General features: G+C 48.4%; 2 protein-coding genes across 2 annotated transcripts; one reads left to right on the top strand and one right to left on the bottom strand.

Moving 5' to 3' along the window:
• The first annotated feature begins 478 nt into the window (after nt 1-478).
• On the top strand, nt 479-7,011 carry CAPNS1 (calpain small subunit 1). The gene is made up of 10 exons (XM_060132402.1): nt 479-684; nt 1,598-1,631; nt 1,911-2,000; nt 2,169-2,226; nt 2,324-2,388; nt 3,875-3,943; nt 4,045-4,123; nt 4,261-4,377; nt 6,271-6,329; nt 6,514-7,011. Exons 1-10 carry the CDS (start codon nt 494-496, stop codon nt 6,538-6,540), a joined length of 789 nt encoding a protein of 262 aa, XP_059988385.1. The 5' UTR covers nt 479-493; the 3' UTR covers nt 6,541-7,011.
• Nucleotides 7,012-7,727: 716 nt separating this feature from the next.
• LOC132510387 (cytochrome c oxidase subunit 7A1, mitochondrial) lies at nt 7,728-9,384 on the bottom strand. The gene is made up of 4 exons (XM_060132404.1): nt 9,259-9,384; nt 8,456-8,542; nt 8,247-8,331; nt 7,728-7,853 (listed from the first exon to the last, which is right to left on the bottom strand). Exons 1-4 carry the CDS (start codon nt 9,271-9,273, stop codon nt 7,798-7,800), a joined length of 243 nt encoding a protein of 80 aa, XP_059988387.1. The 5' UTR covers nt 9,274-9,384; the 3' UTR covers nt 7,728-7,797.
• Between the last annotated feature and the right edge of the window lie 12,519 nt (nt 9,385-21,903).

Here is a 21,903-nt window from a genome sequence, read left to right as displayed (position 1 = left end):
CGAACCCATAGACACAGCGATGAGACTAATCCCGCTGCTGGTTGTACCTAAACCCTCAAGCCCACATTCTGGATTTACTAAACTCTGCTCCAGGAGCCTCCAGGCGGAGAATTTCTGATCCACGCTCCCGACCCACCCCAAACCCCTAAATCAGTCTTAGGGCTCTGGATCTCAGATTCGAGAGTCAGCTTGGGGCCCCCATCTCGAGAACCCCACTTGACCTGGCCGCTGTCTGGTGCTTAATGATGCCTATGCGTAGACTCAGCCCAGAGTCCTTCAAGTCAGACGCGGACCCTTCCCCCAGAAGCCCAGACCCCATCCCGAATGGACCCTCAAGCTGCAGCCGGAGGACAGGTCTCCGCCTAGCGGCTTCATATCACTCCCCCAAGTCCAGCAGTCAGAAATGCGTATTTCTTTGGGGGAAGGGGCGGGCTCAGGGACGAGACAGCCACCTGACCCCTTTTTCCCTCCTCAGGAATCTTGAGTCACAGCCATGTTCCTGGTTAACTCGTTCTTGAAGGGTGGAGGAGGCGGCGGGGGAGGCGGGGGCCTGGGCGGGGGCCTAGGGAATGTGCTTGGAGGCCTGATCAGCGGCGGCGGCGGCGGCGGCGGCGGAGGAGGAGGAGGCGGCGGCGGTGGCGGAACCGCCATGCGCATCCTGGGCGGGGTCATTAGCGCCATTAGGTAAGGCGGGGCCTGAGGAGGGGCGGGGCCTGGAGGAAGAGGCTTGTCCAGCCAGAATAGAGTGGGGTAACCTGAACACTGACCAGGAACCTTAATTAGGCTGGGCCGGGACTGGGCTAGGAGACCGGCCTTGAGGGGGCCGACCGTAATGAGTTCATGGGGGCGGGGCTTGACATGGGGGTAGTCTTGTGGGGACAATCTGATGGGCTTTGGGAGGTGGAGCTTAATGGGGCTGGCGCGGCCTACTTCCGCTAACCTGGAGACAAACGTTAAGGGGGCGGAGCCAGTGAGGCTGGGTATCACTTCATGGGGGCACGGCTAGCCTTATGGGCGCGGCGTGGCCCTCGTAGGTGGGTCAATGAGGTGTGCCCAGAAGAGGTCTAACCGTAATGGGACAGGGGAAATGGCCTTGAAGGGGCAGGGCTTGGCTGGGAACTGGCTGGTTAAATTAGAAAAATGTCCTGGTGGAGGTAGGGCAGGGCGTCGGTAGGGGCCTCATTAGTCTTGGCCACTGAGTGTGATCCCTTAAAGGGGTGAGAACTAATGGAGCTGGGGTGGGATCTTGGGAAGACACAAGTGTTCAGAAGCCGTGGCGATGGAGCAGTTCCTAGACAGGTGGAACCCAGGAGGGTGGGGCCCCGGGAAGCTGGGGCCGAGCTTCTATGAAATGAGCTCCCGTCTTTTGAGAAATCTGCCATTGCGTGGGTGTGCCCTGGCAAGAGGGGGTCCTACCGTGGGGACACAACCAGGGCAGCGAGGATAGGGACAGGTGAGGACAAGGACTGATGAGGCGGGCAGAGGGAACAGGTAGGTAGGGTGGCGAGCTGGGGGTTGGGGGCTTGGGGTGTGGGCGCTGGTGCTGCCCGTTGGAGGCCCCGCCCCCTGGCACTAACTGCCCCTTGTTTCCCTTCAGTGAGGCGGCTGCGCAGTACAACCCAGAGCCCCCGGTAAGCCACCCTTCACAATCGGAGACCCCTCTTCTTCAAAGGGACAAGGACCCATCATTGTCCCTTTGAAGAAGCCCCACAGTTCTCCTTATGAAATTTATCTCATTAAGTCTCTCCCTTGTAACATCCTTAAACTTAGCTATATCCACTCCCTATTCATTGACCACCTCTCATTCATTAGTCACTCAGCCACCCAGCCCACTCTGACTTTCCCACCTAAGGCTGTCCTGGCCAGGGCACCCCTCCCCCTACCTGCTCTGAGATCTCCTCCCTCTGCAGCCCCCTCGCACCCATTACTCCAACATCGAGGCCAATGAGAGTGAGGAGGTCCGGCAGTTCCGGAGGCTCTTTGCCCAGCTGGCTGGAGAGGTAAGTAACCTGGGGCCCCCAGAAGTGTCCTCACCCTTCCACGCCTTCCCTCTGGATGCCCTTTACATGTACATTCGACCATGGCAATCCCAAAGTTCCCATCCTCCTTCATGACATGCCCAGACCCCTTTCAGTCACCCCTGACCCATTCCTAACTTCTCCCCCTAGGACATGGAGGTCAGTGCCACAGAACTCATGAACATTCTCAACAAAGTCGTGACCCGACGTGAGTGACTGGGGTCAACACACAGGGCAGGTTTAGAGGCATGGCGACTGGGGTAGCTGTGATCTCTGGCCTCTGACTTTCAACCTGCATCCCACAGATCCTGATCTGAAGACTGATGGTTTTGGCATTGACACATGTCGCAGCATGGTGGCTGTTATGGATGTATCCTTGAGGGCAGTCTGGCGGAGGCCTTGGTGAAGAGGGGATTTTCTTTTTTGCTTTTCTTTCTTTTTTTCTTTTTTGGCTGTGCTGCATGGTTTGTGGGATCTTGGTTCCCCAACCAGGGATTGAACCCGGGCCCTCGGCAGTGAGAGCAAGGAGTCCTAACCACTGGACTGCCAGGGAATTCCCAAGAGGGGATTTTCTGAGAGCGTGATTTGGGCGGTCAGTGTGTAGCTTTCATATCCACAGATGTAGACATGTATATATCACAACACACACCCACCTTGGACATGTGGCAATACATAATAACAGCTGTCATAACATGTTGCATAGGATTAACCAAATCCAGCTCTGCCCTTAGCAAGGTTACTGAGCCTCTCTGTGCCTCAGTTTGCCTCTCTGTAAAATCGGGTGAATGATAATGGTGATAACAAATTGGAGTTACATGCAAAAGGTTTAGCACAGTACATAGCACATAAGCGGTCTGTACATGCTAACTGTTACCATGATCTCACCCAGGTTGATTTTTCAGCTCTGAATCTGTTTCTCTGTCACTGGGGTATAATACTGGTGGGACTGGTGTCTTGAGGATTTAGTGACAAAAGTGATGTTCCTGAGAAGCTTAGCACTATCTGACGTGTACTTGGTCATTTGATAAGTCTTGGCCATTGTTGCTATTTATTGAGAATTTATTAAGTGCCAACCCCTGAGCTAAGGGCTTTATACCAATATACAGCCCTCTCATTCACTTTTATTTATTTATTTTTATTTACTTATTTATTTTTTGGCTGCGTTGGGTCTTCGTTGCTGCGCGTGGGCTTTCTCTAGTTGCCGCAAGCGGGGGCTACTCTTCGTTGTGGTGCATGGGCTTCTCATTGAGGTGGCTTCTCTTGTTGCGGAGCACGGGCTCTAGGCGCGAGGGCTTCAGTAGTGTGGCACGCGGGCTCAGTAGTTGTGGCTCGCGGGCTCTAGAGCGCAGGCTCAGTAGTTGTGGCGCACGGGCTTAGTTGCTCTACGGCGTGTGGGATCTTCCCAGACCAGGGCTCGAAGCCATGTCCCCTGCATTGTCAGGAGGATTCTTAACAACTGCGCCACCAGGGAAGCCCCTCATTCACTTTTTATCAGAAACCCAGCAGGTATTTACTCTTATCCCTTATTTCCTTAGAGTTCTAAGATACCCTTGTTTTTTACATGTCCTAACATTTATAACATTGAATTACTGTTGAAGAATTTTATAAATGAGGAGTTCCCCGTGGTTATGTTTAAAGTGTCTCTATTTTGAAATATAGACTAAAATAGTCTATATTTAGAAATATAGACTAAAGTAAGTATGGCAAAATGAACAATGAAGCCACACCCAAGGTGACATGACTAGGGTGGGATGGGAGCTGGGGTTTTAGCCCAGGTTCCCCTGCTTGGCCATTATCCTCATCATGTACACAGTGCACGTATCTGGGTAAATTTATTCTTAACACCCTCTCACCAGAGTGACACGACCGGCAAGCTGGGCTTCGAGGAATTCAAGTACTTGTGGAACAACATCAAAAAGTGGCAGGTGTGTGCAGCCTCTGAAACTCCTAGCACAAAGACCCCCAAGCCATGGAAATGCCATGCCCCATGGTGCTTAGTTGAACCCTGACCTCCTTGTCCCCACAGACCATATACAAACAGTTTGACATTGACTGTTCAGGGACCATTGGCAGCAGTGAACTCCCAGGGGCCTTTGAGGCAGCAGGTGTGGCTAGTGGGAACGTGATGGGGCTGGGGGTGGGACTGGTGAGGCAGCCCCCACTGAGCTGGGCTGAGCCTGAATCCTGGGGCTGGGAGGGCTGGGCTATGTGGCCCCCGCACCTGAGAGACAGTCGTTCTCAGGATTCCACCTGAATGAGCATCTCTACAACATGATCATCCGACGCTACTCAGATGAGGAAGGGAACATGGATTTTGACAACTTCATCAGCTGCCTGGTCAGACTGGATGCCATGTTCCGTGAGTGACACCCCAGCTCTCTTCCTGGGTGGGGATTTGTCCAACTTCCATCCGCCAAGCCTCCTTTGAGCCTGACCCTGAGGTGGGCAATGTTAGGGGCACAGCAGCGACTGAAATAGCCCTAGTTTCTGCCCGCATGTTGCTCACAGTCCAGAGGAGGAGAGGCAAATTCCCAGACAGTGACAGCTCACAGTGGTTACGGCTGGGATCGGGGAAGCCTAGGCAGAGTGATGAGGGCTGTGAGGGGGAAGCTCAGGGCAGATTGGGTTTAGATTTGTGACTGGGGGAGCTCTCACAGCTATTCAACCCTAACAAGGCACCTGATGCAGCTTAAGGGGTCAAGGAGGGCTTCCTGGAGGAGGGAGGGCACATGTGAGTTGAGACCTGATGGATGAGGAGGAGTGACCCCAGCAAGAGGGTGGGGACGAGTGTTGCAGCGGGAACAGCCTGTGCGAAGGCCTAGAAAGGAAAGAGTAGATGGTGCTTTGGATGATTTTGGTTGGACTTGGTTCAGAGTGCTAAACATTTTAGGAAGGGGGTGGGATGGGGAGACATAAGGCTGGGAGGGGTCAGTAGGGGCTGGATCATGCGGTCTCTTGTGAACATTAACGCACTGAATCCTTAAGACAGCCCTGCGAAGTGGGAATTATTGTCCCCATTTTCTGGAGGAGGAACCTAGGGTTCAAGGAGGCAAAATTTCTTGCTCACAGCCACTTAGCTAGGAAGTTGCAAAGCTAGAATTTGAACTCAGATTTGTCTGAGAGTTGCATAGAAGGAGGCAGGAGTAATGGGCCTGGTCAGGCTGTGCAGGCTGTGAATGCCAAGTTCAGGGGTGCTCAGACTCTACTGGGGACAGTGGACAGGGTCCAGGCAGGGGAATGACAGGGTCTCAGGTTTAACTTTAGGAAGATCTCCCGGTGTCCCAAGAGCCCAGGGAAGACAATGCATTAAGAGCCTGGGGAGAGGAAAAGGGGCAGGTGTGTCGGGGACATGAGGGGAAGGTGGGAGAGGACAATAGGGCAGATGATGCCAAAAGTCATGTATGAGAGGGCCCAAGAAATGGCCTTGGATTTACCAGCAAGAGGGCCAGCAGTGAGTGCAGCTTCCGGGGTACCAGGCGAGTGGGCCCTTGAGGGTGGTAACTGAGTGGTGAGTGACAGAGAAGCCACAAAGACAGTATGGGAGCCTGTTTGCCTACAGGTTTGGCTGTGAGTGAGGAACGTGGAATCGAGTTTCAGGGCAGGAGTGGGGACCCCACGAGGCTGTAGGAGCAGGAAGTGCAGCGCCTCCTTCCGGTAGCCCCCTTAGGCTGGAACCGTGTGGAGCCGGTCAGTGGGAGGCTGGGGCTTGGGCAGAGGGGTGATGGGGGGCATGCAGGTCGGGATATGGAGCCCATTACTGAGGTGGGTAGCAGTCTGGGTTCCAATCCCATTTTTCTGACTTACACTGTGTGACATGGGGCACATAACTGCACTTCTCTGTGCCTTATTTTTTTTTCATTTTTTAAAAAAATATTTATTTTGGCTGTGCTGGGTCTTAGTTGTGGCACGTGGGATCTTTGTTGTGGCATGCAGGATCTTTTTTTTTTTTTAGTTGCGGCATGTGGACTTCTTAGTTGTGGCATGCATGTGGGATCTAGCTCCCGAACCAGGGATTGAACCCGGGCCCCCTGCATTGAGAGTGTGGAGTGTTACCCACTGGACCACCCAGGAAATCCCTCTGTGCCTTATTTTTAAATGACACTTATCTCACAGAATCGGATTAAATGAGTTCATACACGGAAAGCACTTTATACATTGCTTGGCACAGAGTACTAGCCATTATTATTGTCATCCCATATATTAATATATTTTTATCCTAAAAGCCAATCCCTCCAACCCTTCCTTTCTCCAGGTGCCTTTAAATCTCTTGACAAAGATGGCACTGGACAAATCCAGGTGAACATCCAGGAGGTAAGAACCCCATCCTGGGATGTGGGATCCTAGCAGGGGGCCCCTCCCCTCAGTCCCCTGTACCAGCTCTGGGCTGGGGCTCCCTCCCTCCTATTTTCCCAGTGACCCCTGGGTGAGGGCAGAGAAGGGCTGCTGGTATTCTTAGGTTCCCTGATCCTCACTCTCGGTGCCTTCCTCTCCCCAGTGGCTACAGCTGACCATGTATTCCTGAACGGGAGTCCCAGACCTGCCCCCTCATCGCCTCGCTGTAGGAGTCACCTTGGACTCTTCAGTCTCCCCCAGGGTTGATCCTGTTTGCAGTCACATCTTCATGGCTCCTGCTGACCCACAGGCCTTTCTGTTCTCCCAGCCCTTGGCACCCGGATTCTCAGTCAACAGCCAGGGCCCAACATGCTTCAACACACCCCGCCCCAGCACACCCATCTCACATCTACTCCATATCTACTTGCTTCTGTGCCAAGCCCAATGTTTGTGTTGCTTGCACACCCCAAGGGCCCTTCTCTCAGTTCTGGGAGGATCACTCCAGTCCCTACACACCCTGGCACACCCATTCAGTTACCACCCAGGCAGCTGAACTCCAGGCCACAACAGGCCACATGCCCCAGTGCCTTTGTCTGTATTCTGCTCCCAGCCTGCCAGGTCCAGGAGGAAATAAATGCACCCTAGTTGCTGCTCTCTCTGAGATCTGCCTCCTGTTCTGAGAGTTGAGGGGTGTCTCTGGCTCTGTTAGGGGCAGAGGGAGTCTGTCTCCGCCTGTCTTCTAGTCCTGGTCTTTTTTCAAATTCTGGATCCCAGTTGAGCTGTAACCTCATTCTTTTTGGGGGTTTTTTGGCCCCGCTGCATGTGGGATCTTAGTTCCCTGACCCAGGATTGAACCTGCGCCCCATGCGTTGGAAGCGCGGAGTCTTAACCACTGGACCACCAGGGAAGTCCCTGTAGCCTCATTGCTGAGATCTCTCACAGAGCCTGTGGAGGCCAAGACTAGAAGCCTGGACCATCTCTGCTTCTGCTCCAAGAGCCATGCTGGTGGGAAGTCTTAGTGCTACCCCTGGCTCTGTCCCCCAAGGCCATGTTTGCCCCTCTCAGCTTCTGTGCTTGAGTGAGTCTGTCCTCACTTGCCTCTGCCTCTGTGTGTCGTACATTATGCTCAGCATCTTCCTTCCCACCCTCTGGCCTCTGCAGGGAGAGGGGCTGCTCTCCCAGGATACAAAGCCCCTGTCCCATTCCAGGTCCCCAGGCCCTGAGGGGCAGCCCAGGGGTGCTGGGAGGGCTGAGAGGCAGCGACATCCTAGGGATAGCCCTGGTCTAGCGTCGGAGACTCAGGGCTGGGGCAATGGTCTGTCCACAGGGCAAAGATCACTTGGTGGAAGGCTGGGAGGTACACACACGGAGGACAGAGCCGGGCTGGCTTCCCCAAGAAGCCAGCACATTTATTGATGCTTGTTCAGGTCCTGCAGACTTCTTGGTTTCACTTCTTTTGAGGGAAGGAGGCCCAGCCAAGGCAGTACAGGCCGTAGGCAGTGCCTAGGGAGGGAGTGGGGGGGGATACAGAATGAGACCCTAGTTCCCTCCCTGAGCCCCCTGCAGACTCCCCAGTCACCATCCTGGATCCCAGCCCTACTTCAGGCTCCAGCTCCCTTCCCAAACTGCACTTCAACTGGGGAAATGCTGGACCTTGATCCAGACCGGGCTTTGGGCTTTCTCCCCAGACCCATCACTAGCCCAGCCACCCTCCTGGGACAGAAGCCCAAGCCCTAGGGTGCTTCCTATTTGCCAGCCCAGAGCCCCATACCATCCCACACCAGCTCAGAACCCAATCCCCTCCCAAAACCCCAGCGCTGGAACCAGCCCCTTCCCCTCTCCATCTCGAGTCCCACTCCCTCCCGCAGTTCAGGCTGAGCCGGGCCCTGCACTCACCTCCCAGGCACAGAGCCATAGTCACTCGATACAGGATGTTGTCGGTTAGACCGCCCTTCAAGTGCACCGGGAGGTCATTGTCCGCCTGGATGTTGGGGGTAAACGATTGGAAAGGCGCTGCCTACTCGGTAGACCTTAAGCCCCTGCCTCCCCCAACTCGTCTTCAGGACCAAGCAGGCGGCCCCGGGTCCTCCCCCCGCCCCGCCTACCTGGAAGAGTTTCTGTTTCTCAGCCACTCGGTTCTCGAAGCGGTTCCGGGCGGTTGAGCTAAAGGAGCGTACCAGTGCCTGGGAGACCTGTGGAGAGGGGATGGCTGGGTATTGGAGGCGCCTGGAGGGGTGTCCCGGAGGAGGTCCCGCTGGGGAGAGGGTGTCGGACTTTCCGAGGCTCTGACTCGGGGACGGTCCTGTCCCTTGGGAGCGTCTCAAAGGCAAGATCCGAACTGGCAGCAAGAGTGGGGGAGGGTGTCCTGTCAAGAAAGGCCCAGAAGAAGGGGACTCGTGCCTAGAGGGTCTGGCTTGGAGGTTATCAGGCTGTCTAGAGGGTACTATTGGAAGAGGATTGGACCCAGAAGGGAGACTATGTTCTGCGGGCCTAAGTCCCGGAGAGGTTTTTTGCAGTCTCCTGGGTTAACGGGAGGAGCTCAGGTGCCGGGAACGTCAGGACTGGAGCTGGAGTGCCTGGGGGATTTCCCGGCTGCCCGAGCGCTTCGGCGGCGGGGAAGGGGTGTTACGTTCCCGGTGCCTAAGTCCCGAGGTATTACGGGAGCCCTGGATGAAGGGGAGAAGTTCAGACTCGGGGCTTTGGGCCATGTTAACGGGTCCCCGGCTGTCTCAGAAGCTCTTGGACTGGGAGCTGGGGGGAGGGGGCCCCAGGCTTATTAGGAGGGAGTCTCGAGCCCTGAAGGGGGCTCACGTTCCAAGTCCCCAGATCCCGGAATGTTTGGGGAGTCTCGTATAGGGGCGAGGGCTTCCGGGTTGGGGGCCCCAGCCCGACCCATGGTGGCCCTCACCCGCAGGGCCCTCATCCTGCGTCCTCCTCTTCGGCCGGAGTCACCTCCCCTCTCCGCCCAAGGACAGACGGTGCCCTCCCCTCCGGGGGAGTCCCAGGCCACGCCCTCGGTGAGCCCCAGGACAGCGAGGTCCCGGCGGCCGCTTTCCGATTCGTCCAATAGGTGGGCGGAGAAGACGCTGCAACCCCATCCCCGCATCCCAGCGCCAAATGGTTGGAGCACCCATCTGTTACTCATCTCGGAATTCTGTTGGTCCGCGTGGAGAGGAAAGCGGTTCCAGAGAATTCATTTTTGGGTTGTTTCTGCGGTGATATCGGCCTGGGGCAAGTGCAAGTCCTCCGTCGGGTCCCTCGGATCTCTCCCTATCCGACTGACGTTGGAGAGCGAGTAAAGGAAGGTAAGATACCATCTTTCATTATGTCAAGTGCGGTCCTTTTTCCTCCCATGTTGAAACAGATTGCTGTGGCTTTGGCTAAACGTCAATATTCATTTTGGGTTTAGGGACCATGTAGTATGGAAAATGCACTCAACTCACACCTCATCCAGGTGAGTGATGGGAACCAAGGAAGTAGATTACGCCCGTATCTCATACTCACGGGGGCATATGCTGCTTCCTCACTGAGTGGAATGAAAGGCAGGATAATTTTCCTTGTTTAAATAGTTATTTTTCATTATCTCTCTTGGTTTATTGTGAATCCATGTAGCTGACTCTGCAGAGGTTAAACATGCACACAAAATGACTCCGCCGCATAGCCACCATCTTTGCTTCTTCATTCATATCTTACCCCCACCTCCGCACTCAGTTCTTCACCCTGGAAAACGGTGTAGTTGCTCTATTTATCTATCTGTTGACTTTAGACTCCACTGCATCCCCAGCACCTGGCGCATGGGTGGATTTTTTTTTTTTTTTGGCTGCGTTGGGTCTTTGTTGCTGCGCGGGGGCTTTCTCTAGTTGCGGAGAGGGGGCTACGCTTCGTTGCGGTGCGTGGGCTTCTCATTGCGGTGGCTTCTCTTGTTGCGGAGCACGGGCTCTAGGCACATGGGCTCAGTAGTTGTGGCTCATGGGCTCAGTAGTTGTGGTGCACTGGCTTAGTTGCTCTGCGGCACGTGGGATCTTCCTGGACCAGGGCTCGAACCCGTGCCCCCTGCGTTGGCAGGCAGGTTCTTCACCACTGCGCCACCAGGGAAGTCCCGCATGGGTAGATTTGATAAATATTCGTTGAAGGAAATACAATATAACCCAAATGTTCTCTAACTTGGTCGCTCCCACCCACTTAACAAAGAAGGACCTCAGTGCTTCGCCTAGATTCTAGTCATCTAGATATTTCTGGGCATCCCCGGGAAGTGGCCGCACATGTGCTCACTTACCCAGCTGTCCCCTGTTATCTGCAGTCATGTAGGATCAATATTCAGGGAAGAAAATAGAAACTGCTCTGAGAATTGGATACCAGAAAGTTTGGAAAGGCTGAAGGAGTGCCTTCTAAGCTGGGCTGCTACCTAATTTATGGGGCCTTGTGCAAAATGAAAACGTGGGATCTCTCGTTCAAACAGCAGGGAAAAAAAAATTGCTGTTAAAAATACTAAAATATAAAGCTTTTTTTCTTTTTTCCATGATTGCTCTTAACCTGTCATGGTGTTTTTAATTTGCTATACAATGTCATGCTCCCTAGAGTAAGGGATACCCTGGGGTGAGTACAAACTCTCACAGTCACCTGGGGGACCTGCCTTGCAACTTTGTGTGTGCGTACACACGTGGCTGCTGGCTGCTGGGTTCTCCTCCTCTCCCCACCAGCCACTGGACCAACTCGTGCCCTGGCCAGAGGTGGAGAAGTCAAACAAGGCATCTCTCCTTCCCACGGGCTTGCTCCTTACAGGGTGATGCAACTTCCCTTCCAAGAAGAGCCAGAAACCTGGATCAAAGGTGGGCAGGACCCTCGCCCCTGCCGGGTCACCTGCTAAATGTGCCGTGGAGTGCCAACTGAGGAGGGGCCACTCTGCCCTACCCTCAGAGGCCATGGGATGTGTGTGGTGGACCTTGACCCTCCCTATGCCCAGGCTCCCAGGAGGCAGAAGAATAGGCAGCTAAGAGCCTGTCTCAGGGAGGTGGAGAGTGGTGGGAGGAGAGAATGCACACGGTTCAGGCTCCAAGTCCCTGGCGCCTGCTCCATCGTCCAAGCCGACTTCACTTATAAAACACAAATTCAAAGATAACGTGAAGAATTACAAGATGGCAGCCACAGAGCATTAAACCTCACGCTTCTGAGGGGAATTCCCTGGAGGTCCAGTGGTTAGGACTCTGCGCTTTCCCTGCTGAGAACTCGGGTTTGATTCCCTGCTTGGGGAAGTAAGATACTGCAAGCCTCTCGGCCAAAGAACAAACAAACAAAAACCTACTACACTTATGAGTGTGGGGCTCTGTGCAACTGCACTGGACATATGCCTTGCTTTTAGGCTAGTCCTGTAGGAATGAGTCTCAGGACCTAGGAAAACTGACCTAGGAAAGCTGTTCTCTGATGCTGCCCCTGCAGGGATAGAGTCCAGAACACACCGTGTAGCACTGACCTTGGTCAGGAAGCCCTAGGCAAGAAGCTGCTGCTGCCATCACTCAGGTCTCCTTTAGGAATGGGTTCATCCACTTGCAGGACAAAAGGGCTCAACTTCAGGATAAAGAACCAGCTGGGGGATGTAAGCTCTGCTGCCCTGTGTTAGCATGAACACTTACTGCTATAACAAAAAGGCACCAAAATTCTGTGGTTTAAAGAACACAGAACTTATATACCAACCAATCTCAACATGTGGACTTTATTTGGATCTTGATATGAACAAACAGTAAAAAAAAAAACCAAACATTTTTAAGACAATTGGAAATTTGGACAATGATTGACTTTTCCCTCAACATTTTATGAAAAATTTCAAAGATACAGAAAGGGTGAAGAAACCTTCTAGTAAACATTCATATCCCCACCACCTAGATTCTATAATAAATATTTTGCTACATTTGCTTTATCACAGAACTAGCCATCTATGCCTCTATCAATCCATCAAGCCACATCTGTTTTTTTTTTTTTTTTTGGTTGTGCTGCCTGGCATGTAGGATCTTAGTTCCCTGACCAGGGATCCAACCCACGCCCCCTGCAGTGGAAGCGTGGAGTCTTAAACACTGGATTGCCAGGGAAGTCCCCCATATCATTTTTTGATCCATGTCAAAGTAGATTGCAGATATCAGTGTGTGCTTAACTAGACTGCTTGGATATTTTATTATGGTAAATAATTTAAAATTTTATAGCTGTTGTGGTTGTGTTTTTAAAAAATGAGTCTCTAAAAAAAAAATGAGTCTCTACACTTTAGAAATACATACTCAAATCTTTTTTGGTGGAATGGTATGAGTTCTAATATATAAATGCCAAGTGACAAATGTAGCAGCTTAAAACAACAATAAACATTATTTCACAGTTTCTGTTAGTCAGGAGTCTGAGGGTGTTTTAGCTCAGCTACAGTCTCACAGCTCAGGATAGAGGTGGGCAGGAACCCACCAGGATTTACCTGTCATGAGTGGGGAGAGAGACTGATTCCAGCCAAGCAGCCTTCCAGAGTCCAGAACCAAGCTTTGGTATCTCTCTGCTGCCATCTTGTGGCAAAAACAGCTCCTCCCACCGCTACCTTCCCACACACCAATTCTTTTTGATGATGTTTTAGGACTTGCTTTTTAAAAACTTCTTACTTTTATCCACCCAGTTGCTGAATAGATCATGAGCTCAAGATGGTTTAAAATTCGTTAAGTGTGACTAGGAAGAAAAGTCTTCTTTCCTCTGAGGACTCTCTGCGTTCCTCTCCAGGGGAACCATTCTGTGTTGTTTCTTGTGTATCCTTACAGGGAAATTTTATGCATATAAAATAAATAAATAAACCCTCCAAATACAACAACAAAACCACAAAAATATACTCAGCCTCCCCCAGTCATAAAAGGATAATTTGTTCCTGAAATCAGCAAATTCATTCAGTAATACTTATTGATCCTAATTTGAACAAGCAATGTGTATATGTTTTCAACAAACAAAAAATTTAAAAATAATATGACCCAATGGGGAAATGTGAACACTGCCTGAAAACTTTATTATATGAAGGAATTAATGTTAATTGTTTAGGGGCGATATGGAGCTTAAAACCATATACAAGCCCCTGTGTCCCTGATTTTTTAAGTAAAAGGCTTTTGCTTTAGTCTCTCAGTCCTCCCTAGAGTCCCAAAAGGCTGACTCAAGAGTTAAAAATGATCAGGAGGGCTTCCCTGGTGGCGCAGTGGTTGAGAGTCCGCCTGCCGATGCAGGGGACACGGGTTCGTGCCCCTGTCTGGGAGGATCCCACGTGCCGCGGAGCGGCTGGGCCCGTGAGCCATGGCCGCTGAGCCTGCGCGTCCGGAGCCTGTGCTCCGCAACGGGAGAGGCCGCAACAGTGAGAGGCCCGCGTACCGCCAAAAAATAAAAAAAATGATTAGGAAATGTGAAGATGTAGAAATAAGAAATAGTTGTTGGGCTGGGAAACTGGTAACAATTTAGACTATAAATCAACCATGTAGCAGAGTCACTGAACTCCCAGTTTCCTGAAAGACATAAAGGTCTGACACACATTCCTAAGTTGTTCCTGTAAGGAACCAGACTCCCACCAGATGAAAACTGCTGGCCTCAAGAACTTAGACCCCAGACCGGTTGAAACCAGAAGACTGACGATGTGTAGAACTTCACCTTGATGCCAACCAGTCAACAGATTTCAGTATCATAGCTCCAGTGTTTGAACAAAATATATTATTTCATTAATTCAGCTCTTTGATGAGCTTCATTTTAACAATTCCTGCTGCATTTTTAAATGCATCTAATAAGATTCAGAAGAATCTCTTTGGGTGCCAAAACTTTGTTATATAAGATATTATTCCTATAATTCTTCCAACAATTTAATAGCTCCACTATGTTTTCTGGTCATACTTGTAGCTCCATTGCTTGTACTTCCTTTACAAATTTTTCAGTTTAATGTGTACTGATTAACAATGCATTTTAATAATCCTGTTAGTATGTTCAATCCTGTGAGTATAAAGTTAAATTTAAATAAAACTAAACTGGGACTTCCCTGGTAGCGCAGTGGTTAAGAATATGCCTGCCAGTGCAGGGGACACAGGTTCGAGCCCTGGTCGGGGAAGATCCCACATACCACGGAGCAACAAAGCCCCTGCGACACAGCTACTGAGCCTGTGCTCTAGAGCCCGCGAGCCACAACTACTGAGCCTGCGTGCCACAACTACTGGAGCTTGTGCTCTGCAACAAGAGAAGCCACCACAATGAGAAGCCCGCACTCACCGCAACTAGAGAAAGCCTGCGCACGGCAACGAAGACCCAATGCAGCCAAAAATAAATAAATAAGTAAATAAAACTAAACTTTCATAAAATTATCTTTTTTTTTTTTGGCCATGCCATGCAGCTTGCAGGACCTTGTTCCCCCCGACCAGGGATTGAACCTGCACCTTCAGCAGTCAAAGCATAAAGTCCTAACCACTGGCCCACCAGGGAATTCCCAGAATAAGTTTTTTGACTGATACCGTGCCACGCCAAATGTAAGTACAATAAAAATAATGCTGAGGTAAAAGAACCCTCCTTAAACAATGCAATCAAAACAGATTACCCCACCAGGTAAAGAACCTAGCTGAGGTTCTGGCTGAGGGTAGTGGAAATGCAGAATGGGTTGTGGAAGAAGGAAGATACCAATTATGACCTGGTGACCAGTTACAAAAATGAGGATTGTAGTGACTTTGCATATTTCCTGTTTGCCTATTATTTGTATATGCTGTTTTCTTCTCTTTCCTTCATCCATTTTTATTTTATATGCAAGTTGTTGGTAGTTAATTTACAATTTGGCCTTAAACTAGTATTTAGTCAGAGTGACTGAATTTGAGTAGTAATATAGCCAGCGATGGATACAATGACTGGGTCTGTGCATCTCCTTATTTGGGGTCTGTGCATCTGGGGTCTGTGCATCTCCTCATTTGGGGGAAAGGGTGAGAATTTCTTCATCTGTAAGGAGGACAGCTGTATCTTGTTAGATACAACCATAAAGTTTTTCTTGTTTTTGCTGTTGTATAGAGGTTCACATCTGTGTAGAGGGTGCATATGGATGGTAATTAGTCAAAGGGGTAGATTGTGTTGATTATTGATTTATTGCCGTTTAGCTCTAAATTTGCCCCTTTTTTTTAACATCTTTATTGGAGTATAATTGCTTTACAATGGTGTGGTAGTTTCTGCTTTAAAACAAAGTGAATCAGCTATACATATACATATATCCCCATATCTCCTCTCTCTTGCGTCTCCCTCCCACCCTCCCTATCCCACCCCTCTAGGTGGTCACAAAGCACCGAGCTGATCTCCCTGTGCTATGCAGCTGCTTCCCACTAGCTACCTATTTTACATTAGGTAGTGTATATATGTCCATGCCACTCTCTCACTTTGTCCCAGCTTACCCTTCCCCCTCCCCATGTCCTCAAGTCCATTCTCTAGTAGGTCTGCGTCTTTATTCCCATCTTGCCCCTAGGTTCTTCATGACCACTTTTTTTTTTTTTTTAAGATTCCATATATATGGGTTAGCATATGGTATTTGTTTTTCTCTTTCTGACTTACTTCACTCCGTATGACAGACTCTAGGTCCATCCACCTCACTACAAATAACTCAATTTCATTTCTTTTTATGGCTGAGTAATATTCCTAAATTTGCCCTTTTGTCTGCTTTGTGAAAACAAATACGGACCCATTAAACAAATATTTTTCCTTTGCCAGCTGGCATGATGATAAGCTTCATCAGTAGAGGTTGATGGAGAGAGACTGCAGAATGAAAAAGGGTTCTGCATCCTGGTTCTGGTGTGCTCGATTGCCAGGCTCCTGACAATGTGCTTGGCTTCCCCAGTGCCCAGCTCCTCAGTGTGGGCAGTTTCTCCAGCACCAGGTTCCTACAGTGTTCTCAGCTTCTCCAGAACCAGGGCCTGCACTACAGCGCAGAGCAGCCAAGCAGCACCTAGTGGCCTGCAGCTTTCTTCAGTACCTCCCTTGGGTGGTTTTATAGCAGAGCGCCTCGGGTGAGACTCTTCCCCTTGAACACACTAGAGTGGATTTCCAGCAAGTTCCAAAGGGCAGATTTCCAGCAAGATCCACTAGCACTTCTCTGCCATTTGGTGAGCCATAGCCATGCCCTCTCCAACAAGGTCTGGATCTCAGCCCCAGGAGGGCCTCTTCCTTGGGTGCTCTATATCAGACCTTGGGGAGCTGTGGAAATTGGATGGCCTCTAAGAGTTTTCCAAATTGGGACAATGGGGCTGGAATCCCCAGCATCAACTAGTAATTGGAGACAGGCATACCTCGTTTTATTGCGTTTCACTTTATTGTGCCTTGCAGATTTTGTGGTTTTTACTAAGTAAAGATTTGTGGCAACCCTGTGTTGTCAGATGAAGGTTAGCATTTTTTAGCAATAAAGTATCTTTAAATTAAGGTATGTACTAAAAAAAAAGATATAATGTTCTCGCACACTTAATAAATTACAGTATAGTGTAAACATAACTTTCTTCTTTTAATTTTTTTTTTTTTTTTTTTTTTTTGCGGTACACGGGCCTCTCACTGTTGTGGCCTCTCCCGTTGCGGAGCACAGGCTCCGGACGTGCAGGCTCAGCGGCCATGGCTCACGGGCCTAGCCGCTCCGCGACATGTGGGATCTTCCCGGACCGGGGCACGAACCCGCGTCCCCCGCATCAGCAGGTGGACTCTCAACTTCTGCGCCACCAGGGAAGCCCAATATTTATTTATTTATTTGGTTGCACTGGTCTTAGTTGCAGCAGGCGGGCTCCTTAGTTATGGCATGTGAACTCTTAGCTGCGTCACGCATGTGGGATCTAGTTCCCTGACCAGGGATCGAATCCAGGCCCCCTGCATTGGGAGTGCGGAGTCTTAACCATTGCTCCACCAGGGAAGTCCCTAAACATAACTTTCATATGCACTGGGAAACCAAAAATTGGTGTGACTCACTTTATTGCTGTATTTACTTTATTATGGTGTTCTAGAACCAAGCTCACAATGTCTCTGATGTATGATGCTATCTCTGGGAAAGGGATATTACATGGAAACGTTTATTTTATTTTATTTTGTTTTTCTTTTAAAAAAATTTTAAAATTTAGATATAATTGATATATAATGATTAGTTTAGGTGTACAACATAATGATTTGGTATTTGTATATATTGCAAAATGACCACTACAATAAATCTAGTTAACCTCAACACTATACATAGTTATAAATTAAAACCTTTCTTTAGCTGAGAGCATGCACTAGGAGTAACTCAGATGCAAGGCATTGCTAGCCAGTGCTCTAAGCAGATGAAGGATTGAGTGCCTTGGTCCTGAAACAGTGATCTGGGCAGCATATCAAAGCATCCATCCTCTGGACATATCATCAGGTGGGTGTGCTGTATGTCCATGTATGTTTAATTAAATTCTTTTTGCAGTAGGGACTTCCCTCACGGTCCAGTGGTTAAGAGTCTGTGCTCCCAATGCAGGGTGCCTGGGTTTGAGCCCTGGTCAGGGAACTAAGATCCTGCATGCTGTGCAGCATAGCCAAAAACAAATCAATAAATAAAATTTTTTTTGCAAGAATATAATTATAGAGAAATATACTGTGGCATGACATTTTCATTGAATTTTATACATTTGATAAAACCATTAAAAAAGTAATCTTCATTATATAGTCTTGTATGTATTTCCTTTTATAATGTGGCTCCAAGAAGTCTGCTGAATCAACATTTTTCTCAATATGTCCATTATTTATGTCTCCAGATCCAGCAGTGGAACTTGAACACATCTCTTCATTTCATCACTCTTTTTCTTCTAATAATAAAACCATCCATTCTAAGGATAGTTAATATCAGTTCAAATAACATGTACAGTTGGATTTTTTAGAAGCCTCATTTGATAATGTCCTTTCAAAAAATGCACTGAACGTTGGTAACTGAAACTCAGTGGAACGTTTGTTTTGCTAGCAGCAGGTAAAATTCTCTCAAATTTCACTTCATAACTAAGCAGAAGTGCCAGTATGAAGTTAACCTCAGAACTTTGACTAAAGGGGTGAACTTTTCTGCAAATTTCCAAAAAGCATATTAGTAGTCACCATTCCCTCCTTCCCTTCCTCCTCATACCCAGGGATAGTTGTGAACTTTGTGGTCAAAAATAAGATGATAGAGTAAAGTGCAGTGCCAAGAGCATCCAGTGGGGGAAAGAATGGTATTTTTAAAAATGGTGGGCTTCCCTGGTGGCGCAGTGGTTAAGAATCCACCTGCCAATGCAGGGGACAGGGATTCGAGCCCTGGTCCAGGAAGATTCCACATGCCGCAGAGCAACTAAGCCCGTGCGCCACAACTACTTAGCCTGCGCTCTGGAGCCTGTGAGCCACAACTACTGAGCCCACGTGCCACAACTACTGAAGCCTGCGAGCCTAGATCCCCTGCTCCGCAACAAGGGAATCCACTGCAGTGAGAAGCCCAGGCATCGCAATGAAGAGTAGCCCCCGCTCGCTGCAACTAGAGAAAGCCCACGCGCAGCAACGAAGACCCAATGCAGCCAAAAATATAAATAAATAAAATAAATAAATTTATTTTTAAAAATGGTACTACTGGATATCCACATGCAAAAGAGTTAAGTTGGACTCTCCCTCACACCATATACCAAAAATTTTTTTTTTTTTTTCTGCATTGGGTGTTCGTTGCTGCACACGGGCTTTCTCTAGTTGTGGTGAGCAGGGGGCTACTCTTTGTTGTGGTGCGTGGGCTTCTCATTGTAGAGCACGGGCTCCAGACGCACGGGCTTCAGTAGCTATGGTGTGCGGGCTCAGTAGTTGTGGCTTGCAGGCTCAGTAGTTGTGGCACACGGGCTCAGTAGTTGCACCTCACGGACTCAGAGCACAGGCTCAGTAGTTGTGGCACACGGGCTTAGTTGCTCCACGGCATGTGGGATTTTCCTGGACCACGGCTTGAACCTGTGTACCCTGCATTGGCAGGTGGATTCTTAATCACTGTGCCACCAGGGAAGCGCTGTGCAGTAGTCTTTTAAATCAGGTATGGAAAAAGAGGAGTTACAAACAAAAAAATACATTTTATATTTATCTTTGTAGTTATCTTTACCAGTGTTCTTTACTTCTTCCTGTGGATTTTAGTTACTGTCAAGTGTTTTTTCATTTCAGCTTGAAGCATTTCTTTTGTGTTTTTTGTAGGAAGGTCTGCTAGCAATGATCTCTTGGTTTTTATTTATATAGGAGTATCTTAATTTCTCCTTTATTTAAAAGAAAATTTATTTATTAATTTATATTTTTTACTTTTTTTGGCTGTGTTGGATCTTTGTTGCTGTGTGCGGGCTTTCTCTAGTTGTGACGAGCAGGGGCGACTTCATTGTGGTGGCTTTGCTTGCTGCAGAGCATGGGCTTTAGGTGTGCACGCTTCAGTAGTTGCAGCATGCGGGCTCAGTAGTTGCGGTGCATGGGCTCTAGGGCACATGGGCTTTAGTAGTTAATGCCCGTGGGCTCAGTAGTTGTGGCTCGCAGGCTCTAGAACACAGGCACAGTAGTTGTGGCACACAGGCATGTGGGATCTTCCTGAACCAGGGCTTGAACCCGTGTCCCTGGCACTGGCAGGCGGATTCTTAACCATTGTACCACCAGGGAAGCCCTCTCCTTTATTTTTGAAGGATAGTTTTGTCAGATATAGATTCTTTTTGTGTGTGTGTGTGTGGTATGCGGGCCTCTCACCATTTTGGCCTCTCCCGTTGCGGAGCGCAGGCTCAGCGGCCATGGCTCACAGGCCTAGCCGCTCCGCGGCATGTGGGATCTTCCCGAACCAGGGCACAAACCCATGTCCCCTGCATCGGCAGGTGGACTCTCAACCACTGCGCCACCAGGGAAGCCCTGTACTATATTTTCTACTTTTGTATATGTTTGAAGTTTTCCATAATAAAGACAGCATGAATTTTTAAAAACTTAGAAGCTAGAAATATGCAAAAATGATAACATTTATATTTAAGGTACCACAAAAATATTTTTCCCTCTCATTTTCTATATTCTCTGTATTCTATTTGAGCATTTTTACTTTTTTATAAGGATAAAACAAAAACAAAAAACCAAAACCCCATTCTTACTAAGCTCTTTCATCCTTTTGATCCTAGCATTGCCACTTTCTGTGTTACGGCCATGAACTGACTGCAGTTTACAGATTATCTGAAAAAACACTGATTTTTTTCCTTTTCAGTCATACATTCTGAAATTTGTACATATGAAACTCTACCCTATCTTGCCCTTGTCCTTGAAATTAGGATTCTCCACTTAAGAGGCCTTAGGCAAACTACTTAATCTCTCTGACTCTCAATTTCTTTATCTTAAAGTAGAAAATAAGCCAAATCAGAGGCATGAATGACAATGTAGGCAAACAGCAAGGCAGGGAACTAACACTTGGTGAATTTCAGGCATTGTACTAGGAATTTTATACACATTTATTCCTCTCAAAAACATCTATTTTAAGGGAGAAAAATATGACTACCTCAATATTAAATGAATAAAGGATATGAACATTCAATTATTCAATTAACAAACATTTATGACCACCTACTATATTTTAGGTACCATGCTGGAAGCAATATCAATGGTCAGCAAATATGTGAACAAATGGTCATCTCTATTAGTCATAATCGAAGGAATGCAAGTGAAAACAAAAGCGACTTTTCCATTTTTCACCGACCAAACGGTGAACTTTCAGTAAATGTTTTCTTAGGGTTAGATGAATGTGGTGCTTTGGGATCTCTTCTAAAGTGGGCAGACACATAGATGCACCATCTTCCTGAAGGCACTTGAGCAATGTGTATAAAACGGGCCGAAATGTATATTTACTTTAAAAAAATGTCCAACCAGGAGAATGAAGCACACCTAGTGACTGCAGTTTCCAAATACCATTTTAGAAAGTGCCAAAATACCCAAAGGAAAAAGGATTCCTTGGAAAATGGAAAATGGCTACTTCAAGGTGGGAGCTAGGAAATGAACAAGACGAGCCTGGAACATCCTATTGTGGCAGATAGCAAGCAAGTGATCAAAGACTAGCAGGGTCATATCAAAAGGACACAGGAATCAAATGGAAAAGGATCCCACAAGCCACACGTGGAACAATTTGAGCATCAATGAGAGTACAACTTAAATAGATTTAAACATACTGAATATGCTTCACATACACACCCCTCTAAACTCAGTGATTACCATGGCACAATGTTAGGGAACCAACTCATTATTTTGCAAACCAATAAGGAGAAAGAAAGAAGCATCTACCCTGCCTTTCCTTATTGTAACATGGATAACCAAACAGTAGTTGAAAGGAAGTTTCTCTTTTTAAAAATATTCTAGCTGATAAAGGAAGAAAAAATAATATATCATCATTCTGCAATCCCTAATAAATTAATAGATTTACCAATTGAACATCAATGGCTGCTAACATCATAAAAAGAAAGACACCTAAATATTATGTCTCTCAATATTAACCACCTATAAGTAGTCTTAACAACAGCAACGAAAATGGAACCTCAATCTGATCATGCCTCTAGAC

The sequence above is a fragment of the Lagenorhynchus albirostris genome, chromosome 19 (genome assembly GCF_949774975.1).
Source record: "Lagenorhynchus albirostris chromosome 19, mLagAlb1.1, whole genome shotgun sequence".
In the NCBI taxonomy this organism is placed as follows: domain Eukaryota; kingdom Metazoa; phylum Chordata; class Mammalia; order Artiodactyla; family Delphinidae; genus Lagenorhynchus; species Lagenorhynchus albirostris.
The sequence above is the reverse complement of the archived record's forward strand: the minus strand, read 5'-3'. Positions and strand labels throughout refer to the sequence as shown.

Bases quoted from the DNA above. Each gene is read 5' to 3' on its own strand.
- CAPNS1 (XM_060132402.1), top strand. From the start codon at position 494: ATGTTCCTGGTTAACTCGTTCTTGAAGGGTGGAGGAGGCGGCGGGGGA. The intron at 1,632-1,910 runs GTAAGCCACCCT...CTCCCTCTGCAG, and splicing joins AGTACAACCCAGAGCCCCCG to CCCCCTCGCACCCATTACTC. The intron at 4,124-4,260 runs GTGTGGCTAGTG...AGTCGTTCTCAG, and splicing joins AGGGGCCTTTGAGGCAGCAG to GATTCCACCTGAATGAGCAT.
- LOC132510387 (XM_060132404.1), bottom strand. The intron at 8,332-8,455 runs GTAGGCGGGGCG...CCCAACATCCAG, and splicing joins AGAAACAGAAACTCTTCCAG to GCGGACAATGACCTCCCGGT. The intron at 7,854-8,246 runs GTGAGTGCAGGG...CTCCCTCCCTAG, and splicing joins TATGGCTCTGTGCCTGGGAG to GCACTGCCTACGGCCTGTAC.